The 20,663-nt window shown below is 51.6% G+C and overlaps 1 protein-coding gene across 1 annotated transcript; it reads left to right on the top strand.

The window, feature by feature from the left end:
* The first annotated feature begins 6,375 nt into the window (after positions 1–6,375).
* Positions 6,376–15,825, top strand: Cdk5rap3 (CDK5 regulatory subunit associated protein 3). The gene is made up of 14 exons (XM_050156994.1): positions 6,376–6,523; positions 6,711–6,756; positions 9,134–9,265; positions 9,498–9,598; positions 10,224–10,272; positions 10,866–11,044; positions 11,224–11,360; positions 11,560–11,704; positions 12,231–12,332; positions 12,688–12,766; positions 13,470–13,558; positions 14,703–14,908; positions 15,208–15,379; positions 15,495–15,825. The coding sequence occupies exons 1-14, from the start codon at positions 6,518–6,520 to the stop codon at positions 15,558–15,560; spliced, it is 1,509 nt and encodes a 502-aa protein (XP_050012951.1). The 5' UTR covers positions 6,376–6,517; the 3' UTR covers positions 15,561–15,825.
* Positions 15,826–20,663: the final 4,838 nt, after the last annotated feature.

Genomic DNA, 20,663 nt, shown 5'->3' with positions numbered 1-20,663 from the left:
AAAAAAAAAAACAAAGCAAAAATCAAGATCCAGGCCGGGCGATGGTGGCGCACGCCTTTAATCCCAGCACTCGGGAGGCAGAGGCAAGGTGGATCTCTGTGAGTTCGAGACCAGCCTGGTCTACAGAGCTAGTGCCAGGATAGGCTCCAAAGCCACAGAGAAACCCTGTCTTGAAAAACCAAAAAAAAAAAAAAAAAAAAAATCAAGATCCAGCCAGCCACAGTAGTGAACACCTATAATCCAAGTGCTTGGGAGGTAGAGTAGAACCAGGACCCCAAGAACCAGCCTCAGAGCCAGTGGTGATGACACACGACCTTAATCCCCAGATTTAGGAGGTAGAGGTAGGTGGATCACTACGTAGTGAGACCTGCCTCAAAAAATAAATAAATAAACAAATAAATAATAATTTTAAAAAAGTCACCCTCAGAGTCTGGCTAGATGGCTTAGAGGCTAAGAACACTGGCAGCTCCTCCGGAGGATCCAGATTTGGTTTCCAGCACCCAGAAGCAGCTCATAACTGTAACTCCACGTCCAGTGGATCAGACGCCCTCTCTGCCCTCTGAGGGCACAGGCATGCATGAGATGCACAGGCATGCGCAGACAGAACACCCATACACCATGCGCATGACATTCAAAAGTAATTCTTAAAACATCATTCCCAGCCCAGGTGGTCTCAAGACCCTGCTTCAAAAAGCAAAATAGCAAAACATTGCCCGGCAGTGATGGCTCACATCTTTAATCCCAGCACTCAGGAGGCAGAGGCAAGCAGATCTCTAAGTTCGAGGCCAGCATGGCCTGCAGAGTGAGTTCCAGGACAACCAGAACTATGCAGGGAAACCCTGTCTCAAAAAAACCAAAATAAAATAAAATAAAAAAGAAAGAGATTCTGAAAGAGAAAAAAAATTAGTGAAAAAGAAGAAAGAAAACCTCTCCCTCTGTCCACTCCTGCTTCTGTCTGCCTCCCCTTACAGAAAATGACCCGAGAAAACGCTACCTGCTTCTGACGAGTACAATTGGTGTCACAGCCACAACTTGGTTCTCAGTATGATGAAAGTGAAGACTCACTTTTGTGTCTTCGGTATTTGCTCTCCCTGGGGTCCTGTAGAAGACTGTCCCCAGAGCTCTCATCTCGAACCCCAGAATGCGAGTCTGTTTGGAAACAGGGTTTTGCAGGTGTCTTTAGTTAAGATGCAGTCACAGCATATTAGAGAGGCCCTAAATCCAAGGCCTGGGCTCCTTGTGGGGAAATGAGACCCAGAGGGACACAGAAAGTCTGCCACGCGTGACAAGGAAGACAGAGCCTGAACTGACAGTTCTTCAAGGCCAGAAACAGGGGAGGCTCTGACATATTATTACCCAAGAACCTGCCTGGATTTCAGGCTTCAGATTTGCGGTAATCTGCCATGGCACCTCTAAAAATCAAACTATACTCTCAATTATTGTAAGGTTGGACATCTCACTCGAGTACTTATTGGCCATTTGGTTTGGGCTTCGTCTTCATGGAAGGGATGCTTTTTTTCTTGTTATGAGACAGGGTTTTTCTCTGTGTAATAGCCCTAGCTGTCCTGGAACTCACTCTGTAGACCACGCTGGCCTCAAACTCACAGAGTTCCACCTGCCTTTGTCTCCTGAGTGCTGGGATTAAAGGTGTGCTTCACCACTGCCCGTCAAGGAAGTGATTTCTTTTGGATGTGGAAAATCCTCACTGTGATATCTTTTGGACCAACTACAGCCTTCCAGGGACTCTGCCCTCTAGGTGGGATCACTTGCCCACAGGATTCAATTTCAGCCCAACCACTGGCCTGGCAGTTCCTCCTCAGGATCCATCTTTGCCAACTTCTCCGACCTCGTTTCTCTCCACTCTGCGTGTGAACAATCATGCCCCCTGGGTGAGAGTTCGGTTGTCTACTCCCCTTGTGCTCTGAGAATGCACCCTACTTGGTTCATATGGGGTTATTTAAGCACTTTTGATGGATGAACACGGCCCTGGTCTCCAGACAGGTTTCATGGGATGCAGAGTGTGGCAGACACATCACACCGCACACCGTATTTTTTCCAACACCAGAACTGTGTCTTTGAGTCAAGGGCCCCAGTACCTTCTTCGGCAGATGTGGGACTGCATGGGAACGGAGGCTGACAGAGGATGCCCCAGTCATGGAGTTAGTTTTCTTTCTCTTGGTAGATTAGAGTCATTCCCCTGCCACAGCAAAGGTGCAGACGTAAACACAGTGTTTTACCTGAGAGATAATACACAGGGCCAAGTTCATGAGGCCACCCAGGGATAAAAAGTGAAGGGATGAGGGGGGGCATGGCTAACCAAGACAAGGGTGTAATCAGTAGCTCTGAGCACAGCACAGATGAACAGGGGCCGTGTGGCCTATGGACCTTCGTGGACCTGTGCTTAACCTGGGAAGCCAACAGCCAAGTTTCTTTCCAATTTCCCCTGTGCTGACCCCCAACAGCCTCAGCAGGGAGTTGGCTCCGTACCCTGACCTGTGAAGGGAGGGGAAACGGAGCTGGGGACCTTGAAGTCCTTTCCCCTAGAACATGAATCACAGCCACCACCACCATTAAACACCTCCCTGTAAACAGCACATTGTCCATCCTTCCTTTTTGTATAACTCTCACTGTCACGGCATGGCAGGTATCCTGCTGGGTGCTGGGCTATAGAGATGAACGAGTCTGTAACCTTCTGGAGGGTGCTCACAAATCATCTGAGGGGTAAACTGAAAACAATAGCAACAGAGAGATAGATACACCCAACTGGTACCAGTAAGATGTCCAGTCAGGGCTTCCAAGGAGATTCTCATTCTCTCTCTCTCTTCTCTCCTCTTTCTCTTCCACTCATCCACACCCCAATGTCCAAACAATAAAGTAATATACATAGGATCATATAAAGGGCATCTGGGTGTCAAAGGCAAGGCCTCATTTTACGGGATTTCAAGATAGGCCATGGGCACTGGTCCAAAACTTGGTGTGGTAAGAAAGGACTTTGTAAGGGAGAAGGGACTTCAGGAGCGAGAGCACTGAGTCCGACACAGCAACTAGGGAGTGGACATCTGTCTGCAGACCAGTGAAGGATAAATAGAGGGTGGTGGTGACAGAGCCAGGGGGGGCAGGCAAGGGGTAGGCACAGGCGTGTCACACAGAGAATAAGACTGAAACTGAGGAGCCTGACATGACCTGGGTTTGAATCCCGACCCCACCGGCACTGGTTGTATCAACGTTGATAAGTAATGATCTAATAACAGCATCCACACCATGAGTTGTTACAAGGGTCAAGTTAGGCACAGTTTGCAAGACACATTAGCCCTCCACTGGCAGGTGGTTATCACTTAATAATCAGGCTGACAATAACGGAGGGCAGTGCAGCCTGCATGCGTGGCAGGTGTACTGTGGGGCTCTGTGCTTCCCTGTTGCGAAACATTTATGTGTCATTCCCAGGGGTGACCGCACGGCTTCCGCCAAGCAGGGACTCAGAGATTCATGATCAGAAACCTCCTGCATCCTCTCCTTGCTGGGATCCAAACAACCACAATCTCCCCCTCCCCCAAGCCGGCAGAGTATTAACTCTGACTTGGATAACCAGGTCATAATAAGTCTGCCCGAAGGCCACAAGTGCCTTGTGATCTTGGCAAAGTACATAATGGCACCAACATCCCACCGCCTGTCTGTGTTCTCTGGGCTAGCTGTCCCCAGGGTTAGTAACTAAGCAGAACTATTCTTCAACACCCTGCGCTCCCCATGAGTCATCCTGGGAGTTGTGGGTGAGGGTGAAGGTCTGGTGGGCTCTGTTTCACGGACTCACCAGGGCTGGGTCTGCCAGACTGGCCTTGCCCTGCTGTGCCCTGCCTGTTGGTTCAAGGAGGAGAGATATACTTGGAGGGTGTGGCAGTGCCAGGTTTCTTGGGGGATGTCCCAAGGAGCTTGCAGCACACGATTAGAACTCGGTAAGTGTGTATTTAGTCATAGGGGAGTCCTAGCAATGCCTGAGTCAGGAGTCTGAGATGGGAGCCGAGTTCCGATGAGAGCCCTGAAGAGGCCCTTAGTTCTCCCCCGTGGACCGCTTCCAGGGATGCCTGCTTATTTATTCAATAATAATAATGATTATATATATATAATGTTTTACTTATTCATAGCTCACAAAATATGAGATTGCATATCTATACTATATTGCCAACCATAAAAAGTTATGAACATCTAAAAATATTTTATTGTTTTTATTTTAGGTGTATGAATGTTTGCCTGTGTGTATGTCTGTGTGCCGTGTGTGTGTGTGTGTGTGTGTGTGTGTGTGTGTGTGTGTGATGCTCACGGAGGGCAGAAGAGGGTGTCAGGTACCCCTGGAACTGGCTACAGGTGGTGTGAGTGGCTGTGTGGGTGCTGGGAATTGAACTCAGGTCCTCAGAAGAGCAGCCAGTGCTCTTAACTACTGAATCATCTCCTCAATCCCCTATTTTTTTTCTTTTCCTTTCTCCCCCTTTTTGAGACTGAATCTGCCTATCCCAGTATGGCTTCAAAATTGCTATATAGTCCAGGATGACCTTGAACGTCTGAGCCTCCGGGCTCCACCTTCCAAGTGCTAGGATTACAGATGTGTGCCACCATTTCTGGTCCTATGTGGTGCTGGAGATGGAACCCAGGAGTTCCTGTGTCCTAGGCAACCACTCCACCAACTAAGCTCCACCCCTCGCCCTGAGTCCTGCACCTTTAGTGTGTTTATTTATTTAAGCCTCTACACAAAAACCCTGAGATACACTAAGTGTTATCTCTCCATTGAGGGACCAGTGGCTATCTGAGAAGTGTGGAAACTGTCCAACACCTCCCAGGGCCAGAATCTAGGTCTACCCACTACTGTACCAGACCAGGCAGTTCAGTCCAGAATCTACAAAGCCCTGGGTGTAGTGCTGTGTTGGGGTGGGTGAAGAAGGAAGATAGCACTTAGGAACGCCATGCTCAGACCTGTGACGTCCCTGGGACCATCCTCTCAGCCCCTCTCTTCACTTCCTGTCCCTGGCCTGAAGCTCAGCTTGTGGCCTTCCCAGCCTGATGCGGACCCGAATGCCTTCTGCACACTTCCCACTTGATGATGGATTCCCATCACTGCCAACTCCACGAGTTCAAAGCCCCTCTGCAACACTCGTTCAGCCTCCTGCATCACGGTGTCAGGGGGTGGCACCCCCACTCAACACTTGACCGTCATCTTGTTTTGTCTGTTTTTTTGAGACAAGGTTCCTCTGTGTAGCCCTGGCTGTCCTGGGACTAGCTCTGTAGACCAGGCTGGTCCTGAACTCACGGAGATCCGCCTGTCTCTGCCTCTCAAATGCTGGGATTAAAGGCGTGTGCCACCACCACCCAGCTTGAGTGTCATTATTGATGTCTCTCTCCTCACCCATTCTGCGAATCTATTGCCAAGTTCTGCCCATTTTCTTCCTAAACATCTTTCAAGCTCGGCCCATTTCCTCCCACATCTCCTGCCCTAGGTCAGGCCCCAAACTCTGTGTTTCAGCCTCCTTCTAGTTAACCTGTCTCCAGTCTTATCTCCCATATTAACCCATCCTTATAGCCAATATGTGCATGTCCTTCCTTGTCCCAAACCTTTCAGGGGTGAAGTCCAAGTTCTTTATTTGATATGACCCCGTGACATGACCCTTACATTTTACAATCTCCTCTCAGATCTTCCATGCCTTAAACCTTTTACTGCACAGACACAGAGGTGGGCCTAAGGTCAGCCACAGGTAGGAGGCCTGGAGTGTCTCTTGAAGTCTTTGGTAATGTTTAAACAAGGAATCCTGCATCTGTTGCCAGTCTGCCCTGCCTGTCTTTGCTCTGAACTCCTCTTGCAGTTTGTAGCCTGTAAAGTTCGTCTAGTCTCTTCCAAGGGGAACACCCTTTCCACACGTCTTCCTTCTGCAGCTTTTCTTCTAACACTCAATGCCCAGGTGTTGCTTCCTCTCCCTACCCTAATCGGCCAACAAGAATCAGGTGCTTAAAACACATGTCTATCAGATAAACGAACGGGGAGGACAAAGTGTGACAAGCGCAACGATCTTCTACAGGCGGTAAAGGGAGGAAAAGCGGGAAGAAAATAATTTCAACTACTTTCGAAAACGCCATCTGGACGGCGCTAGGACCCTGTCCGCGAACGTGTTCGTTCTCCAGCAGGGGGCTCTGCGCCCCGCAGGGAAGAAAGCCGCCTACGCCGGTTCTTGGGCGCCCCCTACCGCCATCGCGCAAGCGCTACAGCCCTTCCAGCCGCTCACGGGGCCCGAGCCCGCCTCTCGTCTCCCATTGGCTGTCCGCTATTCTCCCGCCCATCCGGTACTCAGCCATTCAGCACCTCCTGGTGGGTGGGGCTTTCAGAGGGGGCGGGGCGTGGGCTCAGATTGGCTCGGCGGAAGACGACGACGTGGCTGAAGGAGGCCGGTTTGTTTCTCAACTGAGGCTCACGCACCCCGGCTCAGGATTGGTGCTAGGCCGGGCCGGGGTCTTGGCCGGAAGCGGAAGTGGGGAAAGGATGCAGGTGTGGGGACCCGGGCTGGAAAACCTGGGGTCCGCTCTGAGACCCCTGTCCTGCCTCCTCCATCCTTCCTGCCCTCATCCGGGCGCTCTGGCCCTGCAGGGTGGCGGTTGGGCTCGTGAGACGAGCGCGCGCGAGGCACACCGCCTTCCCGCGTTCACGCCCCCCTCTCTGTCGCATTTCCCACCAGGACCATCAGCACGTGCCCATCGACATCCAGACCAGCAAGCTGCTCGGTAGGAGAGGCGCCCCCGCGCGGTCGCTTGTCGGGGGAGGCCTGATAATTGCCCACTGCCACCAGCAGCCAGGAGCTGGGAAAGCCCAGCTCCAGGTGCCTTACTCTGGCCCGGCCTGTTTGAGGGAACCATTTGCTTCCTTTGCATTTGCAAGTCTGTCCTGGCTCCTTGTTTCCAACTTCTAACATTGATCACGTAGTATCAAGTCCTATTCTGGCACACAGGACAAGTGGCTGGTGTTAAAGATGGCCAGTTACCAGATGGCCTGTCCATTTGGACTGCAGGCTCTTTGTTTCTGGCTTCATGGCTTTTTGCATTCTTTGGGGATGGGAAAGCCCCTCCCAACTCATTTAAAACGTTTCAATGCTCCTTTGAATTTATGGAGAAGAGGGACCTAAGATTCGGATACAGACCCTTTATGCCAGGCATGGTGGCTCATGCTGGTAACCATGACACTTGGGAAGGCTGAGGCAGGAGGATTGCTGGCAGCAGATACCAGGCTAGTCAGGAACACTTAGCAATAATAGCAGTACCCCACCTAAAAGACAAAAAAGCCATTAGTCTCACCACTCAGGAAGCAGAGACCAGTCTGTCTACATATACCAGACTCTAGCTCAGCCGGGATTACACAGAGAGACCCTAGAGACAAGAAGACCTTTTAGTGGGCAGGCCATCTCTGTGCCTTGTTTTGTTCCTCGTTCTGTCACTTCTGAACATGTGCACAGCTCCCAATACTTTATATGTGCCTTGGATTTTTCAGCCCAATGTTAATCATGTCCCCAAAAGGGTGACACTGTGAAGCTTGAGACACATGACCAGTTGACTGATTTGTCTACGAGGCCACCTTTCTAAATTTACCACTATGAGGGGTGCACTCAGTCCTTTGATGGGCGCCAGTGAGGCTTCTGCTTCACCTCCTAAGTGCTGGGGTTACAGACAGGAGCCACCGTGTATTCATAGTGTGTGAACACCCTGTGTGCCCACCCTGGTGTGAGAGCTTGTCCTCCAGTCATGGAAGAACCGGCAGCACACCGTTCCCTGAGCACTTGCCCCATACAAGGTGCCATTTATACTTGTCTTATTTTTCTTTTTTCTTTCTTTTTTTTAAAATATTATGTATACAGTATACAATATTCTGTCTGTGTATGTCTGCAGACCAGAAGAGGGCAGCAGACCTCATTACAGATGGTTGGGAGCCACCATGTGGTTGCCGGGAATTGAACTCATGACCTTTGGAAGAGCAGGCAATGCTCTTAACCACTGAGCCATCTCTCCAGCCCCCTATTTTTTCTTTTTTCTTTTTTTTCAGAACTAGCTCTTGTAGACCAGACTGGCCTCGAACTCCCAGAGATCCGCCTGCCTCTGCCTCCCGAGTGCTGGGATTAAAGGCGTGCGTCACCACTGCCCGGCAATAAAAAATATTTTAAAGGCTGGAGAGATGGCTCAGATTGACTGCTCTTCCAGAGGTCCTGAGTTCAGTTTCCAGCAACCACATGGTGGCTCACAACCTTCTGTAATGATGTCTGGTGCCCTCTCCTAGTCTGCCCCATCCATGCCGACAGACCATTGTGTATATAACAAATACACAGTCTTTAAAAAGCTATATTTTAAATAAACTTGATAATTAGATCCCAGGACCATCTAACTGTAACACCTTAGTTCTCTTCTTAAGAAATGAGCATGGCTTTTAGGCTTCAAAGCCGGGTCAGTTACATTGGCAGTCATGTGGCAGAGTGGCACTTCAGTATTAAGAAGAGACCAGCAGCCTTAATCACAGCACTGGAGAGGCAGAGGCAGGCTTTCTGTGAGTTCAAGGGCAGTGTGGTCTACATAGTGAGTTCCAGGATAGCTGGGGCTCTAGAAAAACAAGCTTATCAACTCGCATCCTCCAGTCCTTGGGGCGCTGGAGGTGAGAGGGGCTTTGCAGTTTTCGCTCATCCGGTAGTTGGCATAGCCACCTTGTGTTTTCCATTGTCACGGTTAATCCCAGCCCCGAGGAAGTGGAAGTTGAGCAACACCCTCTGTCAACAAGAAAGATATAATTATCCACAGAAGCAAAATATTATGGAGAATTTAGAATGGTCAAAAGTGGCACTTTCATGTCAGGACCAATTTAAAGGTTTTCTTTATCCCGGTGTTGAGGCATTGCTCTGTAAAACCCACACTGGGGATAAAGGCAGGGCGCCGGAGCTTGTTTAGCCCAAGCACCTCTCTGAGTCCGTCTGCCTTTTCATCTTCCCGTTTCTCTGTGGTTGGTACCTTAGCCAATGTGGCTACAGCTGCTGTTCAATATCGAGCGTGGGACGCTTGAACTAGTGGATTCCCGGTGGGGGTTGGGGGTGGGACGGGCTGCGGTGACTGGCTGATTCTCACGCAGATTGGCTAGTGGACCGACGGCACTGCAACCTGAAATGGCAAAGTCTGGTGCTGACCATCCGGGAGAAGATCAACACAGCCATCCAGGACATGCCAGAGAGCCAAGAGATTGCCCAGCTGCTCTCTGGATCCTGTGAGTGATCTGCAGCCATGTTCCTGGAGCCCCTTCCTTTCGGGAGTCCTGTGTGTCTACCCAGCCATTCCCTTGTTGAGCTACCAGGGCTGACCCCAGAGAGAGAGGTTGTTTCCTGGCTTGTAGATGCTGGTTTCTTCCGTGCTAAAATAAGTGGGTCAGCCACGTGCAGTAGCCAGGGGAAGAGAGGAAGGATGGTAGAAGTCTGAAAGTCCCTATTCTTGCTTTCTAGACATTCATTACTTCCATTGCCTACGAATAGTGGACCTTCTTAAAGGTACCGAGGCCTCCACCAAAAATATCTTTGGTCGGTACTCTTCACAGCGGATGAAGGTAAGCGTGGTTGAGGACTGGTAACACACGGTTCCAGACATCCAGTCCACAGCCCCTCTAGGCTCACGAAATGCCTAGGCAAGTCAAAATGCCTGCATAGTATATTTCCTGATCTGTCTTTGTCCCTATAATTTATACCAAAGTAAGCCAGGTGGTGGTAGCGCACGCCTTCATTCCTAGCACTCAGGAGGCAGAGGCAGGCGAATCCCTGTGAGTTCAAGGCCAGCCTGGTCTACAAGAGCTAGTTTCAGGACAGCTAGGACTGTTACACAGGAAAACCCTGTCTCAAAAAAACGAAAACCAAACAAACAAACAAAAATGTATACAAAAGTAGACCTATGCCTTGGGCTTACATGCCCTCACCTTTAGTCTTTCAGAATCATTGTTAGGAATCATAGTCCCAGAATCTCATGGGTGGTCCTGTCCCCTGGGCTTACATGACTCTTGGGAATCACTGTTAGGCTCATAGTCCCAGAATCACATGGGTGGTCCAACCAGCATTAAAGCTGGAGGAAGGTGAGGAGTTTGTGTTTGGTACAAAGCCTGGGGCAGCCTCCTCCGCGGGGATTGGCTGTGAGGAGCTACTGAGTGCTCCTCTGACTCATCCCCTCTCTGCTGTTCTCAGGATTGGCAGGAGATCATAGGCCTGTATGAGAAGGACAACACCTACTTAGGTAAAGTGGCCCTAGTATCCGCAGGGACGCCCACTCCTGGGATCCTGAAATACCGAGCTTACGGGGCACCTAGAAGGAAATGGAGCGCAGTACAGGTGCTGCCTGTTGTAGGTGTGAGGAGCAGCTCCTCAAGTGCCGGGGTGTGATCAGGGTATGATCAGCCGAGCAGGTGTCCGGCCTGTCTGTCTTCCTTGGGGAGGTAGCGTGCACTGCCCCACTCTCTCTGCACTCCTTCCACAGTAGGCAGAAGAGCTGTGGGTCGCCCTTGAGGGCCATGTTGGGAGCCTGAGAGAACAGCTAATGGCTGGTAGTAGTTTGGACTGTGACTCTGAGTAGTAAATAATTGTGATAAATGATTTATACCAAGCACCCAAGTGCAAAGGGTTCTGGTTGGTGTTTTATATGGATCTGCATGGTAAACACTGCGGTCCCTGTTTGGGAGCTGAGGATGGAAGAGGAGAGGGTATGTAACTTGTCTCAGGTCCCAGAGCTAGGCATGGAGAGGTAGAGAAGCCAGCCCCCTCTTCTCCACCACGCTGTGGTGTCTGTACCTCAGGGCAAGCGTGTCTACAGTAAACTTCCTGGGCCCTCAGTGGAACTTTCTAGCCTCCTGGTTCGGAATGTCAACTATGAGATCCCCTCGCTGAAGAAGCAGATTGCCAAGTGCCAGCAGCTGCAGCAGGAATACAGCCGCAAGGAGGAAGAGGGCCAGGCCGGGGCTGCTGAGATGCGTGAGCAGTTCTACCACTCGTGCAAGCAGTACGGCATCACGGTGAGCGGGTGCGCCATCACCGTGGGAGAGTCTCTGGGCCCGGTAGCTCCTGGGCAGCTGGACTGTGCCCGACCCGGGTCACTGGCTCACCTTTCTGCAGTCTTTTACTGTTTTCTTTGACCTGATGATTCGCACTTCCCACTGTGTGTGACCTAACCCTTTCCCTCTCTCAACGCTAGGGCGACAATGTCCGGAGAGAGCTCCTGGCCCTGGTGAAGGACCTGCCGAGTCAGCTGGCTGAGATAGGAGCAGGAGCTCAGGCCCTGGGGGAGGCCATCGACCTGTACCAGGCCTGTGTGGAGTTTGTGTGTGACAGGTAAGGAGGACTTCCAGCAACTGAGCCGGGGTTGCTTTCCCAGGTCCCTCTTCTCTTCTCCATTCGGATTGTTCCCACATAACATGTCAGCTGTGTCCCACACCCTTGGAGCGGTGCAGAATGTGCCCCTTGGACCGTGTGGTGCAGGATGGAGCCTGTGCTTGTGGGAGGAGGGCTCAGTTAGCATGTTCTGTTGAAGCCCCGCAGAGCAGGTGTTGCCCATGCTGCGCTACGTGAGGAAGCACGGGAACTCAACGGTGTATGAATGGAGGACGGGGACAGAGCCCTCTGTGGTGGAGCGGCCACAACTGGAGGAACCTCCTGAGCAGGTGCAAGAAGATGAGGTGAGACAGGCCCTGGGAGGCGCTGAGTGGGGACTCCTCATCCACCCACAGCCCTGACCAGAATTCCCACAGTCAACCATGAGGGAAGCCATGTGGTGTGACTTAGGTAGGAGGACCTAAAAGGCCCTTTATTTTCCTGGCTTTCTTGAGACCAGAGAACAGAAAAGTTCTAAAAGCCTCAGCGCACTGGCTCAAGTTGACCTGGGGAGTCCTTTAGTGAAACAGCCCTTTCTTTTTTGTTTTGTTTTGTTTTTCGAGACAAGGTTTCTCTGCTACTTTGGATCCTGTCCTGGAACTAGCTCTTGTAGACCATGCTGGCCTCAAACTCACAGAGATCCGACTGCCTCTGCCTCCCGAGTGCTGGGATTAAAGGCGTGCGCCGCCACCACCACAGCCCTATCTTGTGGGAGCTTGGAGGCTTTGCAGTCGGCTGTGTGACTTTCCATGTGGCTCTGAGTCCCACGGAAAGGGAAACTGCTCTCCCTTCCTTTACCTCCTGTTTGCACTGATCATTTTTGCTTTTTAGATCGACTGGGGCGACTTTGGAGTGGAGGCTGTTTCTGACTCCGGCATCTCTGCTGAGTCCCCTGGGATCGACTGGGGCATCTCCCTGGAGTCAGAGTCAAAGGTTAGGTCTGTCTCTGAGTGCTCCTGCTTTGGCCATGGAAAAGACTGTGTATGTGATGATTCATGGGTCTAAAGCCAGGTGCTTCCTGAGCGGGGCAGAGTTACAAAAGTGGGGTGTCAATGTAGAACTCTTTTCTCCTGGGGTTTGGGGTATACGACTGCAAACAGACAATAACCTCACCACACAGGAAGGAGGGCGGCATCATCAAAGCCCACATCACCACACTTGCCCCTGCATAGCACAGTGGCCCTTGCTCCACTGAGGGTCCAGTCACTGCACTTTCCAGGGGCTTTGTTCTGGCTCCCTGGGCTAGGGAACCAGTTCCAACATTGCTGAGTGTTTGCTGTCTATCCAGGATGCTGGGGGTGACGGGATAGACTGGGGCGATGACACCACTGCTTCAGAGATCACCGTGCTGGAGACAGGAACGGAGGGTGAGTGCCCTGGCCCTGCTGCCCTGACGAGTGCAGAAGCAGGACTTCAGGGTCATCCTTGAGCACTGAGTTTGGACAGCCTGAGCTATGTGAGATCCTGTCCCTAAAAATAAAATCATTCTTGATGAAGATGTGAATGGAAGAGGGTACAGAGGGGTGGTAAGGAAAGTCTAAGCTTTCTTAGAAACTAAGCACCTTTCTCTGGTTTGGATTTGTTCTGTCTTGTGTTTGGTTTTTTGAGACAGATATCATTGTGTAGCACTGGCTTATCTGCAATTCTCTGTAGACCAGGCTGGCCTCAAACTCAAAGAGATCTGCCTGCTTCTGCCTTCCCAGTGCTAAGATTAAAGACGTGCGCCCCCATGTCCCTCCCACCAACTCTGATCTATTTTAGAGACTAAATGTAGGCTAGTCATTTTGGTAAACTATTTAGGAGTTGTTGGGCTCCAGGTCTGACATGACCCCCACTCCTCCCAAGTCTGCAGAGCTGCTGTAGCAGCCACTTGTGTCACTAGAGGGCAGTGCAGGACGATACTTTACCTAGGTCTGCGTGGGATTTGCAGAGACCCATGGAAAAGGATAGCTTTCCCCCTTGGATGACACCAAGAGGGGGCTCTAATGAAGTGAGTCTGTGTCCATAGTGACATAGTCTTCCTTCCCTAGTCCTCAGATCCATCCTCACGTCTCTGCCTCTCTCTCACAGCTCCAGAGGGCGTTGCTAGGGGCTCAGACGCTCTAACTCTTCTTGAATACCCTGAGACCCGGAACCAGTTCATTGATGAGCTGATGGAGGTACTGTCTTAGGGAAGGCGGCAGGGGTGACCAGGTTCTGACAAAGGTGACATCGCTTTTAATCCCTTCCTGCTATGTGAAGGGCAATGACTAATTTCAGCACTCTAGAGCAGAGCCTTACAAGTTAGGATCCCACCATCACCACCACCACCCTTGTATTTACGATTCATCTCCACAGTACCTGCACATCTTAGGCAATAGCAGTAGAGCAGTGACATTCAGAGGTCTTGCCTCTCTGGTGCTTACAGTCCAGCAGGAAGAGCAGATAAGGAGTGAGATGAGTGCCCTACATCAGATGGTCCTGGGTGCCACAGATCATCGGGAAGCAAGGGGGCTGGAGTGTAGCTCAGTTGGCAGTGTCTGCCTAGTGTTTAGGAAGCTCTGGGCTCAGTTCTCAGCATCACACACATCGTGTGTAGTAGTTACTCCTGCAGTCCAGCTGCAGTTCAGCACTTAGGAGGTTGAGACAGGAGGGTTGGAACTCCAGGGTCATCCTTAGCTACATGGCAGGCCTCCTGGAAATTCTGTGCCTGTCTGTTTTTTTCCCTTCTTCTTTTAACCGCAAGGGGACAAAAGATGCCCAGTTTTCATAACATAGTAAGATAGGTTTTTCTCTTTGAAATTTGTATTTGTGTACTTGTGTGCACACAGGCACAGCACAGGTAGAGGTCTGTGGACAACTGGATTTCATCCTTGTGGCATCTCACCTTTCACCTGAGGACAAACCCAGGTTATCAGGCTTGGTGTCAGGCTATCTACCCAGCCCGAGATTAACTTACTCATAAAGACTACATGTTAGAGATATGGCTGCTGCTCTTATTCTTTCTAGACTTTTCCTGATCCAGAGTTTCTCAAGCATGATTCCCACTCCACTCTTACTCCTTTCACGCAGAGAAAATTGATACCTGCCCTGGGAGTTTCAGTTGTGTGACCTAAGGCTGGGAAGAAGGATGGAGAGCTAGGGCTAAGACACAGGTTGCTGTGGGGCTGGAGCAACAGTAGGGGCTGCTGTAGACACAGGTTCCCAGCAATGCTAGTGTGCAGAAGAGACAGCCTGTCTCCTCCAGAGTCTGGCTCTTCCTGTTGGAGGGCTCAGCTTCTGAATCCTTCTCTTGCTTCGAACCAATTCCTTTTCCTTCCTCAGCTTGAGATCTTCTTGTCCCAGAGAGCAGTGGAGATGAGTGAGGAGGCCGACATCCTGTCGGTGAGCCAGTTTCAGCTGGCTCCTGCCATCCTTCAGGGCCAGACCAAAGAGAAGATGCTCAGCCTGGTCTCCACACTGCAGGATCTGATTGGCCGGCTCACTAGTCTCCGAATGCAGCATTTGTTTATGATTCTGGCCTCGCCAAGGTTGGCTTTCCTGCTTCTGTGTTTCTCCATGTTGAACAGAGCTCTGCCCTTGTCCTCTTCCGTGTCTCCCTTCCTGCGTACTTGGTTTTCTTCTGGGAATAGGGCATCTCTTTGGGACAGGATAGGGTCGATTAATGTCTACAGACAGAATCTGCTTCCCAGGTAGGTGGGACTCTGGGCTGGTTTGTATTCCTTACCAGAAAAAGGATAGAAGGATGTGAGGGGAGAGGAGGCCAGCTCAGGGATTGGTTTCCCAAGCCTCACCCGGGCCAGGCAGCCTCACAGGGTGCTCTGTGCAGGTATGTGGACCGAGTGACGGAGTTCCTTCAGCAGAAGCTGAAGCAGTCACAGCTGTTGGCTTTGAAGAAAGAGCTGATGGTGGAGAAGCAGCAGGAGGCGCTTCAGGAGCAGGCCGCTCTGGAACCCAAGCTGGACCTCCTCCTGGAGAAGAGCAGAGAGCTGCAGAAGCTGGTGAGAGACACGCCAGAAGCCTGCCCCGCCCCGGGGGAGGACACCCCAGCTTTCACAACCTGAGGCCCTGCGCCTGCCTGTCTGCTCCCTGCCCACTCTGCTCTCTGTCTCTCAGATTGAAGCTGACATCTCCAAGAGGTACGGTGGCCGTCCTGTGAACCTGATGGGCACCTCTCTGTGATGCACTCCCTCCTATCTTCTGCTTCCCAGCCTCCAGGTGGAGTGGGACAGCCCAGGCTGGTGTTACTGGGCCTCGTCAGCAAGAAGTCAGACAGACCCGGGGACAGCCATAAGCAGAAAGTGTCACCATTCAGGTGACACTGGCGTTCACTAAGCTCTCTGCCAGAAGTTGTCTTGAGTGGTTCTGTGACCTGTGACCCTGTAGCCTGTCAGCCACAACTCCTTTTAGTTCTCAAGAAAGGCTTAATAAAAAGGAAGAAACTTGACTGCTGGAGGTCACTTATACCTCTCCCTGGGCCTGCTCGCAGTTGAAGCTGGGCACATGTTTTCCTGGATTCTTGATCCAGAAGGTCTTCAGCGACTGTAGAGCCCCAGATTAGAGACTTTTCTTTGCTTCCTGTGGTAGCAGAATTCATAAGTATTTACAAATGGTTCAGCAAGGGGCTTTGGGGAGGCCAGTGCAACCTTGCCCCATCTGCTAGCCAGGCTCATGCTGCCCCCACCCCAGCCGGCAGCCCAGGGAGAGCAGACAGTCAGCCCTATTGGAACCAGCAAAGTTGTATTTTCCTCTTAATCACAGCTTCCCTTCTAGGCAGAGGGGAGATGTGGTTTGGGGAGGCAGAGTCTGATAAACAAGGTGGAGACAGGAGTTGTCACCTTCCCTAGCTGCCTGTCCACTTCCTGCCCATAACTGCCTGCTCTGGGATTGGGTAGAGCCCACCCCAGGACAGCACCCTTCTTCCAAGCCACCTACCCATCCCTGTTTCCCAGGAAGGATAGGGGCTGGGGGTGGCCAGCAATTCGATTTTAATTTCATAGCAGAGCAGTTGATTCATGGCTCTTTGTCGCTGGCGTTGACTCCCGTAATGACTTTCCATCAAAATGAAAAGTGGAGTGACACCACTCATTATTCCTGCTGCTTGTTATCTCAGTTCTGGGGAGGGCTGCCCCTCCCTGCTGCCTTTCAGCCGTCCAGGACAGTGAGTGATGGCCCCTATTAATCACCGACCCCGCGGACTCCAGCGGACACACGCTATCCAGAGGAGAGAGAGATAAGGCCGCATGAACTGCTCGGAGACGCTCCTATCGATTACTGTCAACCCGCCACTTCCCCCAATCTTTGCCTGGTCACCTCCTTTTGGAGGAATCAAGCTGAAGTAAGAAGCCTAGGAATTGAGAGAGGGAAGATTCTGGTGTCAGAAAACTGTCCTAAGAATGGAAGGACCTAGAGAAATGTGAGTGGACAGCGTTCTGCCTAGAGGCCCAAGTCCTGGGGCCTGTCTGGAAATCTGAGCACATGTCTGCCACCTCCCAGCCCAACTGGTCTTCTGCTCCAAGGGTGTCTGGCTAGCCTTGTGCAGCAGCCATCAGCTCACTGAGGCATGCTACCCCTGCCCAGTCTTATGTCCCTGCCTAGTCACCAGCTGTTACAGACTCCACTGTTTACAAGGCCTGGGCTGTGGGAAGACGCCCAGAGGAGCATGTGACTATGCCAGGCTGGATTTGGCCTTAAAGGCTCCTGTTCCTGCCAGACATGAGCACCTGACCTCCCACCAGCAGGGAAACTGTATTTTCTGAGGCTCCAGTTCCCCAGGAAGGAAAGCAGTTTATGTCAGAGGGCCGGCATTTTAACAGATGGGAACACGGTGTGGTGAGCAGAGGGGTTTGGACACCGTCCTCCCTTAGGGATTAGGCCTGTTTTCTGCCTGGTGAAGTGTAGGCTCTAGGCTGAGGAGGACTGGCAGTACTGGCATAGATTGCCTTTGGCTCCACTACCTTCTGGGCTACCCCTCCCAGCCAGGCCAAAGACACCAAACCCACCTGGTGGGCTACAGGAGCAGCTCTGATTGGTTTGGGTGCCAACTTCTGAACCCCTTGAACTTGGTTCTGTGATGTTCAGGCCCATGAATGGCACAGGGCTGTTCTAAGGGTTATGGAATTGAGCTGTACAGTGCTCTTGGGACTTGCCTGACACCATGAGCTCCTAGCTTTACATGGTGGCCACTGCAGAGGACTTTTCTTGGCCTGACCTGTCTTCTTGGAAGAGAGAAGCAAGGGCTCCTTGCAGACTTAAAGAGCAAGTTCCCAGCAGTCATCTGTCAGAGTTGTAGAAGACATTTAGGGAAAGAGGGAGGCCACGGGTCAAGCTACATCCTCAGCAGTCTTAGTTCCATGTGGATTTATTGCCAAGGGCGTAGCATCGTTTGATGTTGACTTCTCCCTTTGCTTCTCTGCTCAACGTCATCTCCCTGATTCACGCAAGAAAGTAGGGCCTCCCTTTTCCAGAATGCTTTGCGCCTCTGCCTGCTGGCTGGCTGTGAGCATGGGCTAAGCGGAATGCTCAGGCTTGTCCATCAGCTCTGTGAGCCCAGGGCAGTGCTCCCCCACCCCCATTCCCGCCGAGGGCTCGTCGGGGCCATGTGGACTCCTGGTCAAGTAGAACCCATCTGTTCCTTTGCCAGTACAGGGCAGGGATGATCACCTGCTCCACAGCAGGGCCTAGAGCCCAGGACAAAGGAAAAGCACACCCAGCCTGGGGAGAGGAGCCTGGGACTGTGGCCCTGCCCACTCGCGTGCTCTCAGCCAGCATCCCCAGACGTGCTGACAGAAACGCGCATGCCGTGACTCTCTGCCTTTTCATACACTTCTCCCTGTTACTAATGAGCGTCTCATCTTCTGACCACCATTTGTGATTCTCTCCTCACTCCAGTACAAGCACATGTAATCCTGGAATAATGGGAAGACTGGGAACAGCTGCACAATTCAGCTGTTACTTGTGTGCAGAAGACCCTGGGTCCTAGCTAAGCACCAAAAATAGCATGAAATTGGGCAGGGAGGCACATGCCAGCAACACTTAGGTGGCGCTTGGAAGGCAGAGGCAGAAGGACCAGAAGTCCAAGGTGACCGTTGGCATCCTTGCTATAGAGGAAGTCTGAGACCAGTCTGGACTATGCAAGACCCTGTCTCAGTAGACAAAGCTGTAATAATTAACAACAAAATGCAGTGTGGCTGTAGACTCTGCCCTTGCTGCTTGTGTGACCTGAGACCAGTTTCTGGGCCCATGTGTCCCCCATTTCCTCCTGCTGACCTTAGGGTGTGGTGAATGTGTACACCACTGAGAACAGACCCAGCACAGTAAAACCCTATGTCAGCTGTCAGTGTGTGCCGGTGGCATAGGGTAGGAAGATCCTAGACTAAAGTCGGCAACTTGTATCTGGTCGTGGTCCCACCCTAAGTCCATTATCCCTACCCAGACCCCGTCTCTAGTATTCCCTGTCTCCTCCCAGTCTGTTGGCTTTTCCTTTCAAACTTGCCTTTTCTGTTCTTACGGCCTTTTTGGTCCCTGTTGCCCTATTCAGACTCCTGCCTCAACTTCCCACAGTCTGGAATTATAGGTGTATGACCTCATTCTTTGAACTTAAAGTCCGTTCATTTTAACTAGGGCGGAAAGATTGTGAGTTCGCGGATGACCCAGGCTGCATAAGGAGACCTTGTCTCCAAGAGTTTGGAGTGCGGTAGTACTGCCATTAGTCCCAACATTGCAGTGGCAGAGACAGGCAGATCTCTATGAGTCCCAAGCCAGCCAGGCTCACATAGGGAGACCTTGTCGAAAAGAAAAAAGGGCTGATTGTGGGTCGGGGCTCAGTGATGGAGTTCCACCCCCAGCACTAGGAGAAACAAATAAAATGGCCTCACCGGCCAGCTTAGGCTATATAATAAAATCCTGTCTCAACATCCCTCCAACCCTCAACACATACACAACCACCAAAGCAAAGAAATACAAGCTAGACTCAATTCTCATCACCTGTAGGGAAGGGGACATGGCTTTTGAGAACCTTCAGGGCCTGACTCCACGTCTTTCCCTATTTGATGAGCGCAAAGGGCTATTGCTTTATTCTGGCAATACCTTTGCAACACAGGCCCATTTCAGCTAGCAAGGCTGTCACCCACACACTGGGCTTTGGCTGGCTGCAGTGCCCTCTGAGGAGCCAGGCCCCAAGCTGTCTTCATGTTGCCATCCCGCCTGGCAGAGCCCAGCGCAGCAGGCCTGTGGCGCCCAGGAGGACCAGCTGACCCAGATCCTGCCTGTGTCCTCCAGATGCCCTTCCTCTCTGGTGACAGGGTCGAGCCTCTGAATAGGCCGGCCCTGAGTAAACTCTGCCTGAGCCACCCTGCCACCCTCCTCTCCTTCCCCAGGCTCCAAAGAAAACCAGTTGGAATATTTAAACTTCTCCTGTGTGTCTAATAAAAAGTTCTGCACTATTTAACTCCCCAGCTATCCATTACTGTCTGGTGCTGCCCTCTCCTCCCGGTGTCCCCCTCCCTTCCTCTCTCCCAAACCGTGGCGCTCAGCAAAGCCATTTGTCAAACTGATCCCGCCGCCGGCTGCGCTTGGCTGTGTCTGAAAGGACAAGCCGCCCCGCAGGGGAAGGTGGGAATGAATAAAGGGGCTATGCAAATTGCTGCTTAATCTGCAGAGAAACACCCAGGCTTTGGGGAGACGCTCATTACTTCTTTTAACTGTGATTAACGGGCAAATTAAACCCAAGCCCTTAACTCTCTCCTGGCAGAGGACTTGAACGCAGAGCCCCCACGCCGGTGCCAGTGGCTTGAGTCTCTTCTTTCGTTGCTTGTGGCTGTGGTGAGGAGCGTGAGCTTGGCCCTGCACTCAGAGGCAGGCATGAGGAGAACAGACCTCTGCCAACTCACCTTAACTCACCCGAAGGGAGAAGTTCGCTGTTCTTTGAAGTTTGCTTTAAATACTCAAGAAAGAACAGGGCCGTTGGCCGATGTGTTTGCTGGCATCCTTTCCCTCTACCAAAAAAAGGTTAAGAGAATTCCTAACCCTGACCTTCAAGAGCGTGTTGGGAGTGGGGTGACAGTGGCTTTAGCCCCCATGTCTGAGTTAGTTGCTAACCTGACCAACTCCAAACCTGGTTCTGGAAAGAGGCATATAGAGTTAGTACAGAACTCTGAAACTCTCCTAGAGGCACGTGAGGATGAGACCAAGGGGGTGGGGGTGGAGCAGAGGATTTGAGTTTGTCTCTAGCAGAGGCCTTGGAAGGCCTTGCTTCAGGGGTACACATGGTCAAATGCAGACACT

This window comes from Alexandromys fortis, unplaced genomic scaffold (genome assembly GCF_014885135.2).
Source record: "Alexandromys fortis isolate MF-2015 unplaced genomic scaffold, M_Fortis_MF-2015_v1.1 scaffold_31, whole genome shotgun sequence".
Taxonomy (NCBI): domain Eukaryota; kingdom Metazoa; phylum Chordata; class Mammalia; order Rodentia; family Cricetidae; genus Alexandromys; species Alexandromys fortis.
The sequence above is the reverse complement of the archived record's forward strand: the minus strand, read 5'-3'. Positions and strand labels throughout refer to the sequence as shown.